At 38.3% G+C, this 22700-nt stretch overlaps 1 protein-coding gene across 11 annotated transcripts in view; it reads right to left on the reverse strand.

The window, feature by feature from the left end:
* The window catches only part of CDC42BPA (CDC42 binding protein kinase alpha), a 382935-nt gene that overhangs the window by 245507 nt on the left and 114728 nt on the right, over nucleotides 1-22700 (reverse strand). For all 11 annotated transcript variants that reach the window (XR_011645344.1, XR_011645345.1, XM_058309378.2 and 8 more), the window contains exons 3-4: nucleotides 11757-11840; nucleotides 2979-3074 (exon numbers count right to left, since the gene is read on the reverse strand). Coding sequence is in view for 9 of the 11 variants with exons in the window: in XM_058309378.2 (XP_058165361.1) it covers nucleotides 2979-3074; nucleotides 11757-11840 (180 nt within the window). In the remaining 2 variants the exon portion in view is untranslated. The remainder of the gene's footprint in view (nucleotides 1-2978; nucleotides 3075-11756; nucleotides 11841-22700) is intronic.

The following is a 22700-nucleotide window of genomic DNA, read 5'->3' on the forward strand; positions in this document are numbered from 1 at the left end:
CAATTTGACACATAAAAATAACCATCATAATTTCTTATAATTTATTCTCCAAGCAGCAGATCATACTACTCCCTTTACTAAACCCTCAAATGGGACGGAGTAATTGGTACTGAACCAGTTCTTCCACTTTAAAAAACTATGCAAAAATAAAAATAAAAAAAAACAAAAAAAAACTATGCAACTGGACAAAATATATGGGTCAACTGTTTTCAGGCAATGGAAAAACCAGGCAATGTAAAACTGATTACTGAGTGAAGGTAAACTCATTAAATGAGCTCTCAAATCCCCTAGCTCGCTTTCCAGCAACTAATTCCCTGACCATGGCATAGAGAGAGTTGGAACTTGAACAGAACACCACAGTTCCTCTAGTTGAAAAGAAGAAATCAGAGTTCAGGACTACTGAAGCTGATGGAATCTGCAGGAGGGCACACCAGAAAAATGAAAGCTACATAGGGAAGGGGTCCTAGAAGTCTGCAAGGAGATCCCCTCGAGGTCAGCTGAAAGGACTATGCTCTACTCTACCAGAGAAAGGATGCCTCAGGTGTAACAGGTAACTAACCGTTGTATCTGGGTTGAGAATGGAGCAGAGATTCTAGCAGTTCAGCAGCGCTGCAGAAGAGCAGAATAAATCGTGAAGAGAGAAGTGGAAAGTGTGACATATGATGAAGCAAGGATGGGGAAGGGTACAGTAGTCAGGTATCAAGTATAAAGTACAAAGAGAAACAACAATGTCTCAAAATATATTTTCTTAAGTTAAGAATGCATATTTTTGGCCCAAGAGCAGCCACTACAAAAAAGCGCATAAAACAAATAAAATAGAGCACTATAGAATATTTGAAAAACAGGGCAACTAAAAATAGAATGGACAATGGAAAACTACTGACAGGTACAACAGCATGGATAAATTTCACAGGCATTATGATGAGCCAAAGAAGTCAGACACAAATATATACTGATTACATTTATATAAGATTCTAGAAAGGAAAACTATTGGGAGAGACGAGATGAAGGTCTACCCTAAAAAGGTCCACTTTTTGGGGAGACTGAAACATTCTATATAAATTATACCTAAATAAAATTCATTAAAGAAAAACTCCTCAAATTGACTCCCACTGAAATTACCAAGAAATCCAAACTTCTCGGTTTGGTTTACACACTTGTGGCCCCACCTTATAAGACTCTTCTCTTTTCTCTGTTCTCTAGTAACACTCGTCTTCTTTCTGTTCCAAGCTCTTTTTTGCCTTGGTCCCTTTACACTAGGTGCTCCCCCATTCTCTTTCCCTTGGATCTCTTTTTTTTTTTTTTTTTAAAGATTTATTTATTTATTTAATTTCCCCCCCTCCCCTGGTTGTCTGTTCTTGGTGTCTATTTGCTGCATCTTGTTTCTTTGTCCGCTTCTGTTGTCGAGCGCGGCACGGGAAGTGTGTGTGGCGCCATTCCTGGGCAGGCTGCTCTTTCTTTTCACGCTGGGCGGCTTTCCTCATGGGCGCACTCCTTGCGTGTGGGGCTCCTCCATGCGGGGGACACCCTTGCGTGGCATGGCACTCCTTGTGCGCATCAGCGCTGCGCATGGCCAGCTCCACACGGGTCAAGGAGGTCTGGGGTTTGAACCGCGGACCTCCCATGTGGTAGACGGACGCCCTAACCACTGGGCCAAAGTCCGTTTCCCTCCCTTGGATCTCTTATCAGCTTCTTGTCTTCAGGTCAGCTTGAGAAGTTGGGCCTCACCATCCTCTTCAGTGTACAACTCTGACCCACGTCACCTTCTAGCTCATTATGCTGCTGCATTTCCTTCATAAAATTTATAACCTGAAAATATTATTTACTTGATCTTGGATTGTCTGGCTCCCCTTGCTAGAATATAAGAACATAAGGGGTAGCGGATGTGGCTCCAGCAATTGAGCACCTCTCCCACATGGGAGGTCCCAGGTTCAGTTCCCAGTGCCTCCTAAAGAGAAGACGAACAGATAGAGAGAGCACACAGCATGTGGACAGAGAACAGACAGCAAGTGCAAAAACAGAGGGGTGGGGATAAACAAAATAAATCTTTAAAAAGAACAGTAAGAAATGATATCCTGTATCTTGTTCACTACTTTATATCCAATAATCTAGAGAACAGTGCCTGGCACAAAACAGATATTCAAGAAATATTCTCAAATGAATGAAAAAACAAAATTTTTTTAGGTGGTATCGGGATTGAACCCAGAACATCATACATGGGAAAGAAGTGCTCAACCAATGAGCTGCACCCACTCCTGTCTTATTCATTTTTGTATCCCAGTGCTTACTGTAGTATCTGGCACATAGCAGAAACTTGATGCATGTTTGACAAACAGCAATATTGAAAAATAAACCTTGAAAAAAAGTGGGGTCAAGAAATGAAAAGCTTAGAATAGCAGGACAAGGCGCTGAATATGGAATTGTAGTAGATTTCATCTTATTTTCTCATTCACTTATTTCCTTTTTCTTCTTCTTACTTATTTTCAATTGGCAGTACTTCTAATATTTTTATATTCCTCCAAGCTCTTTCCTGGCTTCTCATCAAATGGTTCATGATCTTAATACAAAGTTAGACATAGCCGAGGTTATAAAAGTGGCTCTACTTAAAGTAGCACATGGTCACGTTGAAATTCAAATATGTAAGATATTAAACAGCAATAGAAAACTACAAAAAAAATATACTGGGGAAATTATAAAAGAAAACAGCCAGGGTACATTCTACAGAAATAAATGGAGAGGAATTAAATCTCTTTGAAATGTTTTGACTTGCTTATGAAAAAGCATTAAAAATCCCAGTAGGAAAGGTATCAAATGACCTAAGAAAAACATCACAAATCAAATAACAACTCTTACTCTGTGAAACACAGTGGTTTTCTACGTAAAATCTACATTTAAATATAATTCCTAAAGAAAATAATGCGAAATTCTACCGTGGGAAAATTAATAAGGATATAGAAACATATATAAATGATTCTTACTAAGTTATTGTCATCCTGGAAAGCATAGTGCAAAGTTGTAATCCATTTATTATCTCCATTCACTAATACATCCCTTTCTTCTCGAAAACATGCTGTCTGAAAAGAAAAAAGAAAATTTAGTTGGGAGAACACATTACGTAAAACAAGGAAATATAATGTGCAAGGACAATTGTTTCATATGCTTATTTTAGTATTTCTGTTCTGAAAAAGGAATATACCCCATGTTATATGACTTTTCAATAACTAAATCAAGTTTTAAAGCACTTATAGAAACTGTAGATAAAACATTTTAAGAATATTTCATATTTAAAATACTGTTATAGTTCAAAAATCAGAAAAATATGAAAATAATCTAACAACCATGGAAAAACTCACCAGGACAGATGAAACAAATGTTAACATTTGGCGTATTTATTTCAGATCCTTTATCAAGGTTTTTAATAAGACAGAACTTGCAGCCTTCCTACCTTTACATCATTCTCCTTGCTTCCTCCCCAGAAATAATCAATAATCTAGAGTTAGTATGTATCCTTCCCATATATATAGACCCATAAACAATAACACTGTTTTTTGTTTTAAAAGTTTAAAACACAGCATGACATATATTCTCTTCAAATGTGCATGGATCCTTCTCCAGGACAGATCAAAGGTTGGGTCACAAGACAGGTCTCAATAAATTTAAAAAGACTGAACTTACACAAAACACTTCCTCATGTTCATAACAGCATGAAGCTGGAAATCAATAATGGATGGAAAAAGGGAAAATTCATAAATATATGGAGATTAAACAACACAGTCTTAAATAATCAATGAGTCAAAGAAGAAACTGCAAGAGAATTCAGCATATCTCTTGAAATGACTTAAAATGAGAACACAATATATCAAAACCTATACGATACTGCAAAAGCAGCGCTGAGAGGGAAATCCATAGCCCTCAATGCTTACATCAAAAAAGAAGAAAGTGGGGAGTGGGTGTGACTCAAGTGACGGAGCTCCTGCCTCCCACATGGGAGGTCCCAGGTTCAGTTCCCGGCGCCTCCTGAAGAAAATGAGCAAACGCCGCAACCAGCAAGACACCACTACAAGGAGACATTGTAACATGCAGACACTGCAACTAGCAGATGCCACAACCATCACAACAAGCAGACACCACAACCAGCAGGGAGCGGAAGTGGCTCAAGTGTTTGGGAACTCGCCTCCCATATGGGAGGTCCTAGGTTCAGTTCCCAGTGACTCCTAAAGAAGATGAACAGACAATGAGGAAACAGATGAGGGAGGCATCTCAGGGTGGGGGGGGGATGCTATGAAAAAAGAAAATTACAGACCAATATCTCTAATGAATATAGATACAAATATCCTCAACAAAGAATTTGCCAACCAAACCCAAAAGCACATGAAAAGAATTACACACCACGATCAAGTGGGTTTTATCCCAGGAATGCAAGGGTGGTTCAACACAAGAAAATCAATTAGTGAAATAAAGCACATTAATAAATTGAAGAAGAAAAATCTCAATTGATGCAGAAAAAGTGTTTGACAAAATACAGCATCTTTTCTTGACAAAAACACTCCAAAAGATAGGAACAGAAGAAAGTTTTCTCTATAGGGTAAAGTGCATATATGAAAAACTTATAGCCAGCACTGTACTCAATGGAGAAAGACCAAAAGCTTTCCCACTGAGATCCAGGAACAAGACAAGGATGTCCACTGTCACCGTTATTATTCAATATTGTGCTAGAAGTTCTAGCTAGAGCAATTAGGCAAGAAAAAGAAATAAGGTACCCAAATAGGAAAGGAAGAAGTAAAACTTTCCCTATTCACTGATAATATGGGATCCTTTACCTAAAACATCCCAAAAAATCCACAACAAGGCTACTAGAACTAATAGGTGAGCTCATCAAAGTGGCAGGATACAAGATTATTAAGCAAGAAATCAGTAGTTTTTCTATACACTACTAATGAGCAATCAGAAAAAATTTTCATATATAGTAACAACTAAAGGAACCAAATATTTAGGAATAAATTTAACCAAGGACATAAAGGACCTATATTCAGAAAACTACAAAACATTGCTAAGAAGAAACAAAGAAGATTTAAATAAATTGATGGACATTCCATATTCATGGCCTTGAAGACTAAATATCATTAAGATGTCAATTCTACTCAAACTGATTTACAGATCCAAAGCAACCCCAATAAAAATAATACCAAGAGCTTTTCTACAGAAATTGAAAAGCCTTTATCAAAATTACTTGGAAGGGTAAGGGGCCCCAAATAAGCCAAAAATGTCTTTAAAAAGAAGAATGAAGTAGGAGGTGCTCACTCCCCGACTTTAAAGCAAATTACCTAGCTACAGCAGTAAAATAGCATGGTACTGGCATAAAGACAGACACATTGACCAATGAACTGAATCAACAACTCAGAAACAGATGTCACACATATGGTCAAGTGATTTTTGACCAGGCTGTCAAGACCTCCCAATTGAACTAGAACCGTGTATTCAACAAATGGTGCTGGGAGAATTGGATATCCATATCCAAAAGGAAGAGGAGCTTTATCTCATACCTTATACAAAAATTAACTCAAAATGGATCAAGGACCTAAATATAAAAGCGAAAACTGTGAAACTCATAAAAGAAAATGCAGGAAAACATCTTCAAGATCTTGTGGTAGGTGGTAGTTTCTTAAATATTACAGCCAAAGAAAGAGCAACAAAAGAAAAAAATAAACGGGACCTCCTCAAAATTAAACAATTTTACATCTCAAAGGACTTTGTAAAAAGGGTGAAAAAGCAGCTGACTCAAAGGGAGAAAATATTTGGAACTCACATATCCAATAAAGGTTTAATATCCATGATATATAAATAAACTACAATTCAACAACAAAAAGACAAACCACCTGATTAAAACATGGGCAAAAGACTTGAACAGACAATAGTCCAAAGGAGAACTATAAATAGCCAAAAAAAAAAAAAAAGTTCAACATCACTAGTGATTGGGAAAGTGTAAATCAAAACTACAATGGGATATCATCTCTCACCTATTAGACTGGCACAATTTAAAAAGTCAGAAAACTGTAAATGTTGGAGAGGATGTGGAGAGATAGGAACACTTATTCACTCTTGGTGCGAATGTAGAATGGTACAGCCACTATGGAGGACTGTTTGGCAGTTCCTAAGGAACATGAATATAGACTTGTCATGTGACCCAGCAATTCCACTACTAGGTATAAACCCAGAAGAACTGAGAGCAGAGACACAAACAGGTATCTGCGCACTGATGTTCATAGCATTGGTATTCACAATTGCCAAAAACTGTAAACAACCCAGGTGTCCGTCAACTGATGAATGGATAAACAAATTGTTGTGTATACACACAACGGAATGTTATGCAGCAGTAAGAAGAAATAAAGTAGTGAAATATACAACAACATGGACAAACCTGGAGGACATTATGTTGAGTGAAGCAAACCAGACACAAAAGGACAAACACTGTATGACTATGTAATTATGAACTACATATACTGTGCAAACTCATGGAGTAAATAATTAGAAAACAGGTCAACAGAAAATAGATTGAGGGTGGAAAATGGAAAGCTGAGGGTTAATCTGTGCAGAATTGGTTAAAAGGTTGTTTGTAAATCTTTGGAAATGAATAGAAATGGTAAAAACATATAATAGTGCCTGTAACTAGCAGAGCTATTATACGGGTATGACAGTGGTTTAAAGGGAAGGTCGAAAGACTAAAAGGAAAGCTCAAAACGTAACACAGGACTGTATAACATAGAGAAACCTCATGTAAAACACCAGTATCAGTAATAATGCATATATAAGACTGCTTTTACAAAATGTCAATATAAATAAACTAGAGACAGAAACAGACTAGCAGCTATATACAGCAGGAGAAGCACAGAAAGACTGATACATGATGAGGTTTTTTTGGTTTGTCTGTTTTTTGTTTATTATTGGAATTCTCTAATAACGACTGAAGTGACGAATGCAATAATGAATGCAATAATCACAACCATGTGATTATACCAAATACCATTAATTGCACACTTTGGATGGATTTATGCTTTAATAATATGTATCAATAAAATTGATTTTTTTATTAAAGGCAGTTCCTAAAATTTCATTTAAAAATACCCACAAAATAATATGCTTCATTCCCCCTCAACTTGAATTTGCCCAGTTATACCTCCATGTTGTAGCAACACTGTGGTACCTGACACAGTGCTTTGATCTTATCATCCCCTCTGTTCTGTCCTAAAGGAGACCCCAAGAGTCCTTTCTCTTTTCAGTTTGAATCATAGTTTGAATCATTGATGTGGTGTTTCTTGTTTTATGTCCTTCTTCCTAATGTAGAAGTGTCTAACTGCTTTTTGGGTATTCTTGAATTGCTTTTTCAATAAATCAATTTTACAATCTTTAAGTTTAAAAAATATATACTGATTTTTTAAAAATTGTGGGACATATGAAAAATAATGTTGAACAGACCCATTCAAAAAACATGCAACTGACTTTTCTATAAACCTATACTTTTCTAATAAAAAGTATGCAATCTTGTAACAGCACATTAACAAAAAACAGTAGTAGCAATCTTAACGAAAATACCAGCACTGGTAAAAAGATATGTTAAATTCCTAATAAACAAATAAGTACTACAGAATTCTTAACCTTAAATACTAGGTGATAATAAGTACTGTGTAAGGAAAGGATGAGACTACTAAGTTACAAAGACAACTTTACTGATAAAGGAGAACCAAGAAAAAGCACCGCCACCCAGAGCACACAGGCCCTTTCAACCAGAGCCCAGGAGATGGCTCCTGCCCTGGCGACTGCTGAGCTCAGCTGTGACGGTGTACTTCGTGTCCTGCTGCTGTGGCTTGGGAGCAAGTACGTTAATGCTGGAAAGTCTGTCCAGGAGCCAGGGTGGCCTCCTCGTTCTGCTGCCATGCTTTAAGCCTGCTCTATATACCACTTCTGAAAGCACAGACCAGGGCTAGACAATGCAGCCTAGCAGACTGACTCCTTTGGCAATGAGGTTTGTCAAGCAGAATACAGAAACAGCTAGTCAGGAATTGAAGTTAAAATAATTTTATAAACACTTCACGTCTTTTAAAAGTACTGAGAGTTCAGTGCATTTCTTTGAAATCCTGAGTTTGCTTATTAGTGCTAATGATAAAAATGGGTAAACTCTAGGCTGTTTAAGGGAAGAACAGTCTGACAGTACCTATCTCTGTTCAGAGCTTAGGAGACTCCTCACTCCTGGAGCTATCTGTACTCTGACAGCTATCTGAAATTTTACAGACCTTTAGAATCTAACAAACATCCATTATTTAATCTCACTGATGATTCCAATCTAAACAAATCTACAAAGACTTTTTTCAAAAGACAAACTCTGGTTAAGCAGGTTCTAATCTATGCTAAACTTCAAATAAATAAATTGAAAAAAGCTCTTTATTTTAAAAATCTCAAATACAGAGAGTAGAAAGAAAAGTATAACATTTATTTTAGTTTACCATAAGGCTGCCAATACAAAGCACTAGATATGGGTTGGTTTTTATAAAACGGACTTATTTGGGGACCAGCTCACAGTTCCAAGGTGTGAGAAGTCTGAATCACGGCTTCTCACCAGTCAGCTGCCACCTGCCAAAGCAAGGCAGCCACCCGTCCGAGCTGTGGCCTCTGCCTTTCTGCAGGTGGGCAGCCCTGCACGGGCCTGTTCTGACCACGCCTCCTCTCTCTCGGGCGTCTCCCTCTGCGGGTCGGCTGTGGGCAAACCTCCCTCACATGGCAGGATCAAACAGGGTGGGGCTTCCATTCCTGTGTCTCTCAAACCCAGCCGGGGACGGAAACTCCAGATGGCACACGCCTCACTCACCAAGTCCAATCAAAAGCCCTAAATCGATCTTATCAGGTAATCTAATCAAAGGACCCTCAAGAATAGGTTAGTTTACAAACATAATTTTCCCCTTTTGGGATTCATAACATAAGCTCAAATCACCACAGTCCTCCCTCCAGTGTACTAAGCACTCAACTGCAACAATTACCTTGTCAACCCATCTTGCTTCCTCTACACCATCACCAATCTAACACCACTCCTCCACACACACGCATGTGTGCCCACACTCATACGGGATTTTTTGGAAGCAAACACCAGATAGCATGTTTTTATCTGTACACACAGGTATTAAACGATCTCAATTCATTCTTCAAATGCGACACCGAGATGCAGAGCGTGGCCTACTTGTGCCTGGTGGTCACAACCGGGGGAGTGCTACTGACAGCCAGTGAGCAGAGCCAGGGACGTGGCTAACATTCCTCAGCGCATGCACGGCCCTCGCGACAAAGGTCTTTCCAGCCCCAGGTGTCACCACGCCATCGCTGAGAGCTCCAGACTTCAGCTGTGCTGAGAGAAAGGATCAGGGAGAACCGAATCTATGCCATCGTGTCCCAGAACCAGAATCTACTTTTTGATTTGATACAATACTATTTCCTTTTAAATTCTCCCTTGTTTCTTCATAAATTTTGCCAGCACTTCCAGTCAGTAATGAAAACTAATCCAGTTATTTTGCTTTTACATAAATCTTCTATAACATATCCAACTTCACAGAAAATAAGAACCAATTTCAACTCAATAAAGAAAGGTTTAACTTAAAACTTGTTGCTCCACCTGCTGGGAATGCTGCCAATCCCCTCAGCGTCTGTCAGCTGTGGAAATCCTCCTTGTACAAGGCCACATCCTTCCAGAGGCAGCCCACATCCAGGAACCGACTCAGGCAGGCCCGAGACGTGGCTGAGCACTGGCCACAGCTCTGAAGGACTGCTTCTGCTCCAAAATTCCTTGTGAGGTCAACTGAGGGAGCTTAACTTCCCCTTGACAAATCCCATTTCCACCCCTCTCTTCCACAGGGCTTGATCTCAAAACAATTCCCTAATGTATATCCTGTACACAAGGCTCAATGTCAGACTTTACTACCTGGAAAATCCAACCAGTGTTAGTAAGACAATGCCAGTCTCAGGGAAATTCAAAAGTAAAGTCTAGTTATTTATTTATTGCAATGGGCACAAGAATGTATGAGAGATGGTGACGTAAAAGTTTCCAGATACTTTTTTAAACGGGGTATTCCTATATACATAGTAATTACATTCAGGAGGAAGAGAAGAACTGGACTTGGGAAGAGGGTGGTCCAAACGTATTTCGGGGGGAAAAGGATGTGAGACTCAAGCAATTGGGCTCCCATCTACCACATGGGAGGTCCAGGATTCAATGCCCAGGGCGTCCTGGTGAGCACAAGCTGGCCTGCATGGCAAGCTGGCCCACATGGAGTGCCAGCCCACACAGGAATTCTGCCCCGTGCAGGAGAACCACCCTGCATGGGAAAGCTGCCCTGCACAGGTGTGCCGACTGATGTGGAGAGCTGGTGCAGCAAGATGACACAACAAGGGACACAGAAGAGAGAAAATAGAAAGACATAGCAAAACGGGGAAATGAGGTGGCACAAAAGAACAATCGCCTCTCTCCCACTCTGGAAGGTCCCAAGATCAGTTCCCAGAGTCACCTAATGAGAATGCAAGCAGACACAGAAGAACACACAGCAAGTGGACACAGAGAGCAGACAACGGGGGCAAGGGGTTACCAGGGGATGAAATAAATAAAAATAAATCTTTAAAAAAGAAAGTATTTTAGGGAGATGTAGTTCAGTGGTTGAGCGCCTGCTTCCGATGTACACGATTATGGGTTCAATCCCCAGTACCTCCTAAAAGGGGGGGAAATTTTTCAAAAAAAAAAAAGTATTTTAACTTTATTTGTAATGTACTATTATTTGCTTTACAAAGAATATATTTGTATTTCACTTGTATAGTTTTGTTGAGTAGACACATAGAAAAAAAGACTGATCAATTCTGGTGACAATACAAGTGGTCATTAGTTTCTTTGTGTTTTGTGATACATTTGCTATTCTTCAGGTTGCTACAAGTACTTGTAGATTTTTAAAAAAAGAAAAAAAGATTTCTAAGGGCTAAACTCTCGTGGTCCTCTTTAGGGTCTTAATCAACCTCTATCCCTATTATCCAGCCTGCTGGCCAGAAGAGCCCTTCGACGTGTTAAAATATTGAACAATTACACGTAAGTAAGTTCTGCTTCTCCCATCCAGCCCCTCGCTATGATCGACCACAGCAGGTGACCTACAGAAGCCCATCCAAATCTACGTACAATGTCAGCTGTGACTAAACCATAGTAGCTGTTACATTTTTAACATCACTCCCGTCAACCCTTCCCTGAAATTTAGCACCAATGAAAAATGCTGATGACTGTTACATTATCAGATTTTATAACATCTTAATAATACAAAACAAAATGTAAATTAACTGCATAATCAGCAATAAACAGAATTCTGAACGGGCAAATCCAAAACCCTTGCTGAATTTTGCTTGGAGCAGAATACAGACATAAATTATATGCCAAATTGAAAAGCATTCACTAAAAAATTTCCTTCAATAAGAGAAACTGCTTATCATGCATCTTTTTAACATAGCTATAAGCCCCATATTACAAGGGTTTGCATTTAGTTTTCAGTTAATATTAAATTAATAAGTTTTATAATTATATTAGAATTGTAAATTACTGATTTTGTCTCTTATGCCTTAAAAATGCCATCATAGATAAAAGGTTACTAAATGATATCTAAGTATATATTGGCTCTAAATAATTTTATAGTTCTCTAAAATTATTTCTAAGAATGTTATTTAAATAGTCAAATATATAAAACACTTACCTCAGCTCTTTTTAGCATTTCCCATTTATTCAATATTTTCATGGCAAAAACTTTGTCTGCATTTTTTAGTTTTACTACAGCAACCTAGAAAAGATTAAAAAAAAATAACTTTTACAATATGACAAACTGTTTTTGTCATCCATTTTCCTTTTTCCTCTCTGTAAAAAAAGTACCAATTATCATTAATTATAAAACAATTCAAATTCTACGATCCTAAATTAAATGATAAAAAAAATTACATGTGCCAAACAAATAACTATTTGTGAACACTGAATCAATTAGCAACTTAGAGTAGATCCTCTTTTCCAAGTTTTCTATCCTGGAATTTTAACTCAGCATCTACCATCACTAAGAAATAGGCAAAATGTGCAACATGAAAGAACTAAAGCAGAATGAGTAATGCATGCCAAATTCCAACGTGATGCTCTAGGGAATGTAAGCTGCGAAGACAAACATGTTCCACAGGGATCAAATGGTGTGAAATAAATGAAAATGATCCCATTTTTCACACCACATACTCTTACAGACTCTACCAAACCCCTGCCTCCCTCCCCGCATCATACCTAGAGAATAACTAAGATAACAGTTCTATTAATACAAACCACGGACATTATGCACACATATGACATTGGCACACATATTTCTATAATTTGTGTTTTAGTTATAGATCAAAACCTGTCAAATACAAACAATAAGCCCCCATTCTTACCATCAATAAATTGATTAGATTTGTTTCTAAAGGCCTGTCAGCTCATGGATAACGCTATAAAGGCTGAACTTGGAAGAGGAAGGGAGAGGTTCAATGAGGATGTTTCCAGTTACTGGGGGCAGGGAAAGGAAAGATGAACAACCCTTAATATGCAGAGGTATGTATTTCTGCATATATAATATGCAGAGACTATGTATTCCCAAAGGTAGGAACAAGTTAAAACTCAACTGCCAAAATTACAAAAGAAAAACAAATCTTAATAGCAAATGTGCATATCAAGGGCATTTAATAAATTTATATTTTAATCAGAATGCAATAAAAATATAATTAAAACCAGTGCATAATACTATATAATTAAGGCCATTTCTTGGTAATTGTGGAAAATGGTTATCATGACTGTGATTTTAGTTTTTCATCAATTAAAAGCTAAAGTGGTGGGAAGGAATAGGAAATATCTCAACTTAAAATGCAATCATTTTAGTTTTTAAGGCATACCTGATAGCATGATGGGGCTATCTAGCTTTAAGTGAATGCTCAAGCACTCAGCTAGCGTATTTGGGGGAGGGGAGTCCTGGCATGGTCTCTGCAGTGAGATCTCTGGGGTAGCATCCTGGTTCTGTCATCAGTTGCATAGCTCTGATAAAATAACTTAACCTTTCAGTGCTTCAGTTTTCTCCTCGATGTAACAGGGCTAATAATGATACTTACCTTATATAGTTGTGGTAAAGATTAAAGTAATTAATACAAGCATAAAATGCTTACAAGAGGCTCTGACACCATTGTTAAGGATTCATATTATTATGTGTCAGGTATTGCCCTAAGCACATACCACTAATATGTGGAAGGCCTTATACCTTCCAACCTCTTCAACTTCTTTAGCTACAAAAATACAGAACTTTGAGCTCTTCAATTTCTCTATAATTAAATACACATGGCACATAAATGTACATAGAGATCCCCTCAATTGAAAAATCTATAGACAAAAACTAAACCACAACATTCACCAGTGTGATTTCAACAGTAAAATATTAAGAATAACTTATTCTAAAAAATGAAAGTGGCTAAATATATTACAGAACAGAAAATTATCCATCAGCTTGAAAAAACTATTCAAGAAGTCTATATAACAGGGAAAAGTTTGCAATGTAACATTAAATGAGACAAAGTTTTTGCATTATGACCACTTTTCTATACGTGCACATAAAATACAAAGGTACATAGATATGTACATGTATGTGTGTATGTATATGCCACAGACATATTTATAAGGAGAACAAATATTTGCAGGTGGTATAGTTTGAATTTTCTTTTCTACCTCTTCTTTTTGGAGTACGTAAGATTTGAAGCATGAAATGATCTAGTGGAGGTTACCAACCTCATCCTAGTCATTAAAAAAACACTAATTCTTGAGGAATTGTAGTATGAGAGGCCCATTCTACACCTCTGTGTGATAACTAGGAATGCTATGCAGCTAGGTGGCTGAAAAACATTCTCAAAGCTATCTTATAACAGTTTCATGAGCTACCTATGAAAACTTTTCTAGAATTAGGTGGTATATAGTGAAATAAAAGTCAGTTCAGGAAATATATTTGAATAAAATGAACTAGTTATTAAAAAAAGAGAGAAAAGAATATGAAACTGATGAAGTAGTAAGATAAAGCCGATCATTCCTTTCTCCTTTAAAATTACAAATAATTTTCATGTTCATTTTAGAGGGAAAAAAGAAAAAGAAAAAGAGGATTCTCCTGAAACTTTAACTTTAGGTTTTATACTTTCAAGAACCAGGGCAAACTGGCATAAAAGAGGATACAGTATTTAAAAGCGTCCTTTCTTGTTTAATTTGATCAAGATGAAAAGTACACTTAGTACATATTGGAAGATTATAAATATAATACAGAACACAGATATATTTTTTGAAACACTCAAAATTAAGATGTCTTTAAAAATTTCATGTTAAAAGCGTTAGGATGTTTTAAAAATAGCAAACACTAGGAAGCAATCAGCATGGAACAAATGTACACAAGTGAGTTCTTAAACACAACTTAAATATTATCATTTGTAGCTTCAGCCCGTAAGTTAAGAATGACCTCATCATATCAAGAGAATTTCAATATCCAATCGACAGCTGCCATGCAGAACTGCAGGTCCAGTCTACCTTCACATACCGAGTCCACACCCCTTCCAATCTACATCTTATTCCACCTACATGGTCCTACCTGAGCTCTCCACTGTTATCCCTACTCCCTCCCACAATCTATTTTCAACACTACAGCCACAGTGATCCTGCCAAAACGCAGGATGACACTCATTTTCCATCTCCCTCCCAGTAAAAGTCAAAGTCCTTACTCTAACTTGTAAGTCCAACAGTCCCGCCTCCAGCCTCCCTGACTTCATACCACTCTCCCCGAGCTCACTCTGCTGTAGTTCTCCCAGTCACTTGGCTCAAGCCCCTCAGGGCCTTTGCACTTGTCCCCATATAGCTCTTCCCACTCACTCACTGAAATGTCACCTTGCCCCTGGACACTTTCAACCACATTTCTTTGCCCCATTTTCTCCATAGCTCTTATTATTTAACAAACTATGTATTTTGTTTATGGTTTCCCTCAATCACTATAATATAAAAACTAACAGACCAAGAATATTTATTTCTGATTTGTTGACCAATGTATGCCCAATGCTCAAAAATATTTGTTGAATAAATGATTATTTTTAATCTATATGGGTGAATATACACAGGACATTATAAGGCATCAATATTCTCAGATGCAAGTATACTACTAAACTGATGATGAAACTCAAAAAATAAGGCACTATGATAAGAAAGACAATGGAGTATTTTATGATTAAGTATGTATCAGATTATTCCAGCTCATGCTGTTCTCTTAACAATATGTATAGCTTTTAAAATCTCTACTTCACAACTCAGCCTTTTTTTATCCATTGTCTATTCACTATTTATTGCTTCATTACTTTGTCTCTTCTTTTGTCACCTTACGTGTCTACCATAATTTTTCATTAATAATAAGGTAGCAAAAAACCCAGGTCTTATTTATAGAAAGCAAAGTCTGTGCCTAGCTGTGGTCTAAGCACTTTACATACAAAAATATTTCATTTAACTCTTATACCAATCTAAAGTCAGTCCTGTATCACTGCTTAATAAATAAATACACTAAGGCTTGGAGGAGGGAGTTAAGTAACTTACTCATAGTCAGAGAATTATTAAGTAATTGATTACAGAACAATAAGTACAGAATGGTTAGCTATCCAGGTCCTGAAGGTTCTTCCCAGTCATCATGCCTGTAATTTTGACACTCACTGACATGTTAATGGTGATAGACATTGAAATATCTGGAAATCACGGTATTTATGCTTTTGAAAATGGTTATGTTACTAATATTACAAGTGAAAAAAATGCTAAGTTTCTTAAACTAAAAACACTTGTTTTCTAAACAGCCAGACATATCAAAATATGAACATACAATTTATATGTACATCAGTGATTGTCAAAATACTTAAAATTGGCACAGCACAGGTATAAATGAGAATGGACACTGGCTACATGAAAACCCATTATGCCCATGTCAATGTGCCCAGGCACTCTCAACGTCAAAACTTCTTGTGCCGTCCCCAGGGCTCCCAGAAAACCCTGGGGATGAGAGGTTTAACGCATGGTGAATGGCCAAAGACAGTTTCCTCTTAGACTCTAGAACTAGGTTATGCAGAGATACAAGGGCCTAGTTATAGAAATGAGAGGAAGCAAGCTAATTAAAAGCTTTTGACACCTGAAGCAGGGGTAGCAGGCCAAAGCAGCAAGCTTTCCCAACAAGCTCTGACGCCCAGAAGCCTGGAAGCTGCCGGAGCAAGGCTGGAGCAGGCAGAAGCGGTGAGCCACGAGGACACAGTGGACGGGCAACACCCAGGGCGTAAGTTAAAGGTTTTCCTGAAAGCAAAAAGGAAAACCCAGTGTTACGTTAAGCAGTCACTGACAACAACTGAGTTGTAGAGAGGCTTTTAACTTGTCGAGCTGCTGGTTTTCAATTACATCTTGCTCCATACAGCTTTCCATAATTTATTATGGTATATAATTCCTATATAACTCCTTGTGGAGTTATGTAAACTATGGTTTTATTTTAATTTTGTTTTTTTAAGGAAAGCATCATTGATAGAAAGCTCCTGTCGGATACCCATGCCAGAGGACAGCCTACTCGCTGAGCCTAAATGCCTGTTCACAAATTACTGGTAGGAGACCAAATACCTTGGAGGAAATAATTCTATTTTTAGGGTTATCTTTGCATTTCCAAACCTATGAGTTGATTTACCACAGAATATGTAAGCATATTAGAAAAATTTTACTCAGGCATCAATAAGCAGTAAGCTCATAGCCCAGCCAATACTGCTTTTTTAATACAAATTAAATTTTGTCTTAAAATAACAGTAAATTATTACCAATCTCTTTCTGTTGTTTTTATTTTACATATTTAAGATGATATACTTATAGAACAAGAGTTAATCGAAAAAGAGGGAAAGAATGAGCCTTCCAACGCTAAATCTCAAAAATCCTCAGTCCCGCCCGGCGCTCTCTGAGCTGACTCAGCAGAACTTCTTCACAGACAACGGCTGTCTGCTCAGCCAGTCCTCACCTGTACTCCATTCCTCAATTCTCCCAAGCAGTTGGACTGGACAGCAGATACTATTGTCCCTAATTGTCTGCCTAACATAACCTAATGAGAAATTATTAAAAAATTCTCCAATGCCAGGCCTTCTCTTTCAGTCCCTTTAAAGGGGAAAAAAAAAGTTTTAGTCAAGTACTTTTATTACTGCTTCCTTTTCCCCCCAGGCTGACTCTCAGCAGAGCCCTTACTTTCTACTTACAGCTGTACTATGAATTCTTGGTCATTCTCAACAGACCTTTACCACTCTACTAAAATGCCCATGCACCCTGCCACCCTTTTCCTATCCACCCCTCAACCTGCAACTAATTACCTAGCCTCCTACTTCATGGGTTACAGACCCTTGATGTTCCCTCATTCCATCTTTAAATGCCCCTGTATTTCCACTTTTCCTTACCTCTTTTCCTTTTAAACCCAGGGAAGAAGAGCCCCTATCATTTTCAAGTATCATTTGAGATTCTGACCCCTTCTTTTCTTTCTTGTCTTTGTTCCATTAAAGATTTCTTCTCTGCCTTCAACCTCCCTTTCTCCTGGCTTCTGGATAACAACTAAGAAGCTTTTCTAAGACCCTCCTCTATCCAAAATCAAAAAATAAAACAAGTTATTTCATATCCACCAACCTTGCCTTCAGGCATTGACAGCAACACCCCTTTTTCATGAAGCATCATTTCTCTATGAAGTTCCTGAGGGCTCTGGAAACACCCAGACACTATAGGCGAGGCAGGCAGCTCAGGAGTTTGGCATCTGCCAGTGGGCCCTATTTGAGAATTTATGTTCCCCAGTGTGACAGAGGTGGAGTCAAGTGTGGTTTCCCTACACATGGCTCTTCTGCCCCTTCTTTTTGAACCTAGAATTAATACTAGAGCTGATAGGTGTACGTCCAAGAGACTTAAATCTTGGGCTTCCCATGTGCCAGTTTGGCCCTGACTCAACAATGTTGAAACACCTTCTCTCCAGTTCATTGGTCTCACCCAGGACAACTAACAAGGAGAGGATGATGGACAACGTCCATCCCAAGGGAATAGAGGGAGCCTGTAACTGCAAGCAAGATCATCCCATCCATCTCCCCATGGGATCTAAGCCCCACTCAATTAGAGGTGGAGTGGGCATCATTATCCTAGAAGCCTCAGGATTGGGGAATGAACAATGAACTAGAATAGACTTACTGGTATTCTACTATAGACTTATTGTGATTCTAGCAATGGAAGAACATCACTGATGTGGAGGCAGTGGCCACTGGTGGTTCTGAGGGCAGGGTGAGGGAAAAATAGATGTAGTAAGGGAGCATTTTCGGGACTTAGGAATTGTCCTGAATGACACCACAATGACAGATAAAGGCCATTATATATCTTGTCATAACTTACATAACTGTGCAGGAGAGAGTATGAACTACAAAGTAAACGATAACCCACACTTAGTGGCAATGCTCCAAAATGTTTTCTTCAATTGTAACAAATGTACCTCACTAATAAAGGATGTTGTTAATGTGGGAAAATGTGGGAGGGGTAGAGAGCAGGGCATATGAGAATCCCCCGTATTATTTATGTAATCTAAGTATCTTTTTAAAAGAATAAAAGCATGTATTTTTTTAAAATGATTAAGTAAATTATGGAACATCTACATAATGGACTTTATGGAGCCATTAAAAATCAGGTTACAAAGAAATACTTCTATACATGGAGAAAAGACATAAAACATTTGGTAAGAAAAGCTAGCTGTATTAAGGTTTAGAGAGCCATGCTATTTTTATTACCTATACACAGATATAAAACTGGCAAGAAATGCCCCAATATTATAGAAGTAGATCTCAATGCTGGTACCTGGTCCCTCTTGCTGATCAGACTATAACCCCATCAATGGTATGAGCCATAATTGGATTATACAGTAGATAATTAGTAAGTATTATTTCATTAGTCAAAACAGACAGGCATGAACTAAAAAACAAAGAACTTCATTTTCCTATCAGTCTTTACTCTCTAACAAGGAAATTACTGTATTTACAATCACCAAGCTCACTACACTGACTATAACCAACAATACAAATTCAGTGCCAACCCGCATAGAGCTTACAGTCTAGTGGTAAAGAGAACATTCAGTACATAAGTAATTTAACAGTTGCAAGTGTAAGTGCCATGAAGAAGAACTGGGGTTCTCATCTTCCCCATTAGAAAGGTAAAAGTATCTTACATCTTTACTTCCATTTTTTATAAATTTATCAATCTCACTGATTTCATTCTCCCATTCTCTCCATGAATTTCTTCTCCTGATTTCATTCTCCCATCAATTCTTTAACCAAACATGGAATGATTTTAAAGAATAAATCGCTAATCACATAGCATGTTTTGTTAAGAAGGGAGGACCTCTGCTTTCCCTGAAAACACAACTGGTCTACCAATATTGGCCCCAAATATAATGTATTAGTCATTTCAGAGTATCTGCAGAAACTATCAGAAGAGTGTCTGGGCAAATTTATGCTGCTCTATTTCCCTTTTCTGTAAAATTAATTCTGCCATCTTTTTCTTCCTACAGTTCAAGTTAGTAGTAAGTGGAACTATTTTGCCTCTAAAGAAGGAACAACTCCATTCTCAGACTCAGACTCAGGAGACAAGTGTTTTAAAAGAAGAGTATGGGAAACGGATGTGGCTCAACGAATTGGGCTCCATCTACCATACAGAGGTTCAGGGTTCGATGCCCAGGGCCTCCTGATCCGCATGGCGAGCGTGGAATGCCGCCCCGCGCAGGAGTGCCGCCCTGCATGGAAATATTGCCCAGCATGGGAATGCCGCCAGGAGTGCCAGCCAACGCTGAGAGCTGGCACAGCAGGGTGACGCAACAAGAGACACAGAGGAGAGAAAATGAGAAGAACACAAAGCTGAGGTGGCGCAAGAGAGTAATCATCTCTCTCCCACTCCAGAAGGTCCCAGGATTGGTTCCCAGGCCTGCCTAATGAGAATACAAGAAGACACAGAACAACACAGCAAATGGACACAGACAGCAGACAACAAGGGGGAGGGGGAAGAAATAAATAAACCTTTTTTAAAAAAAGGAAGAGTAAATCTCCTTCACTTCTGTCCTCATGCTAAGCTTAGCTCAAGTAAGACTTGAGACTGGCCCTCGGGTCACCGTCCTGAGAGCCCACATCTCTGTTCTACTAGCAAATGGGTTTGTAAAGCTGGCAGGAAACCTCCACGCAGCCTACTCTGAGATCCAAAATTGGCAAGCAAGGTTTTACATTTAGGGGAAGGTAGCTGGAGTCTATAGATTGGTTCCACGTTCAACTCCTGATCCCTTCAATAGGGAACCTTGATAACTTTGAACTAAATATGACTCTTAAGGTACTAGATAAAACCCAGAAGCAAGGAGAAAAGTGTCATTGGAACCCCACCTCCTTAAACAGCTGAAACAGGATGTGTAATTACCTTTTAAGTCAGAAACCAAAATCCTCAAAAACATCCAGGGTCTAAGGTACAAGGGACCAGAAACATTTATGAATGATACATAGAAGTAGGTACAGGAAGAGCGGAGTTCTCAAAGAATAGAAGCACTTAGTATAGTATAAAAAACCTCAGCCCTGAAGACAAGTCAGAAAATATTACTTACTAAAGAATATGAGTCAGAAACAATGCCTTTTGTTGGTGTTTATTTTTAAGTTAGTATTTAGAAACTGTTTTGAGACAGTAAACCAGGAACCCTCATTTATTTCCCTCCCACCCTCAATCTCATGAAATAACAGAAAATATTAGCTGTTCAAATAAACTAACAACAACGCCAGAAAATAAAAAAGAGCGGTTGATCTGATACTGTTAAGAATTCCTGGAATCTAGGGGGAAAAGACAGACTAGATGAAGAAAAACAAGAATGGAGGAACCACAGCCCAAACCACACTTCCACCCAGGAAGGAGCCACTGACCAGAGTTAAAGCTCAGAATGAACAAGCACAGAGTCGAGGGAAGAAGAGGTGTGATGTGGGGGCGTTTTTGGGACTTAGAGTTGTCCTGAATGATATTGCAAGGACAGATGCTGGACATTATATATCCTGCCATAACTCACTAAATGCACTGGGGGAGAGTGTAAACTACAATGTAAACGATAATCCATGCAGTGCAGCAGTGCTCCAAAAATGTATTCATCAAATGCAATGAATATGCCACAACAATGCAAGAGGTTGTTGATGTGGGAGGAGTGGGGTGGGGTGGAGTGTGGGGTATGTGGGAACATCTTATATTTTTTAATGTAACATTTTTTGTGGTCTATGTATCTTTTTTTTTAAGGCAATTAAATAAAAAACTTCAAAAAAAAAAAGCTCATGGGGAAAGGGTCAGTCAGTGGGTGAGAAGTGTAGCTCAGGGTGGCTTTGTTTTGCATTTCTCTAATGACAAATGATGATAAACATCTTTTCATGTGATATTAGCCATTTGTGTTTCTTCTTTGGAGAAATGTCTAACCAAATTCTTTGTCAATTCTTAAAATTGGGCTATCTGCCTTTTCATTGTTGAGTTCTAAGAGTTCCTTATATAGTCTGCATACTATTAGGCCCTTATAAGATATATAGTTTCCAAATATTTTCTCCCATTCAGTGGGTTGTCTTTTCATTCTCTTGATACTGTTTTTTGAAGCATAAAAGTTTTTAATTTTGATGAAATCCAATCATTGTTTTTTTCTTTGCTTGAATGTATTTTTAGTGTCATATTTAAGAATCCATTACCTAATCCGACATCACAAAAAATTCTATTTCCTTCTAAGAGCCTCATATTTTTAGCTTTTACATTTAGGGTGATGATCCATTTTGTGTTAATTTTTGTATCTGCTGTGAGGTAGAGGTATCTACCTCTATTTTGTATCTGCTGTGAGGTAGAGGTATCTACCTCTATTTTGTATCTGCTGTGAGGTAACTACATATGGGTTTACAGTTTTCCCACCACAATTTGTTGACAAGACCAGGTCTTGGCACACTTGTCGAAAATCAGTTGACGAGGGAAGCAGCTGTGGCTCAATCAGCTGGGCTCCCGTCTACCATACGGGAGGTCCTGGGTTCGCATCCCAGGGCCTCCTTGTGAAGGCAGGCTCACCTGCACACCACAGAGAGCTGACGGACTGCGCCCACACAGTGGAGAGCTGACGCAGCAAGATGATGCAACAAAGGGAGACAAGCAGACGCAGAAAAAACAGGCAGTGAATGGACACAGAATTGACAGCAAAACAAGCCGCGGGGGGGGGGGGGGGGGGGGTGTGTGATTACTTAATTAATTACTTTAAAAATCAACTGACCATACATATATGAGTTTGTATCTGGACTCTCAATTCTATTCCATTGAAATATATGTCTCATCCTTATGCCAGTATCACAAAGCCTTGATTAAGTTTTGAAATTGGAAAGTATAGTCTTCCAATTTTGTTCTTTTTTAAGATTGTTTTAGCTCTTCTGGGTACTTTACATTTCCATAAAAAATTTTAGCATCAGCTTGTTGCTTTCTACAAAAACGGCAGCTGGGATTTTGATAGGGATTATACTGAATCTGTATATCCATTTATGGAGTAGTGCCTTCTTAAACAATTTTAAGTGTT

The sequence above is a fragment of the Dasypus novemcinctus genome, chromosome 13 (assembly GCF_030445035.2).
Source record: "Dasypus novemcinctus isolate mDasNov1 chromosome 13, mDasNov1.1.hap2, whole genome shotgun sequence".
Taxonomy (NCBI): domain Eukaryota; kingdom Metazoa; phylum Chordata; class Mammalia; order Cingulata; family Dasypodidae; genus Dasypus; species Dasypus novemcinctus.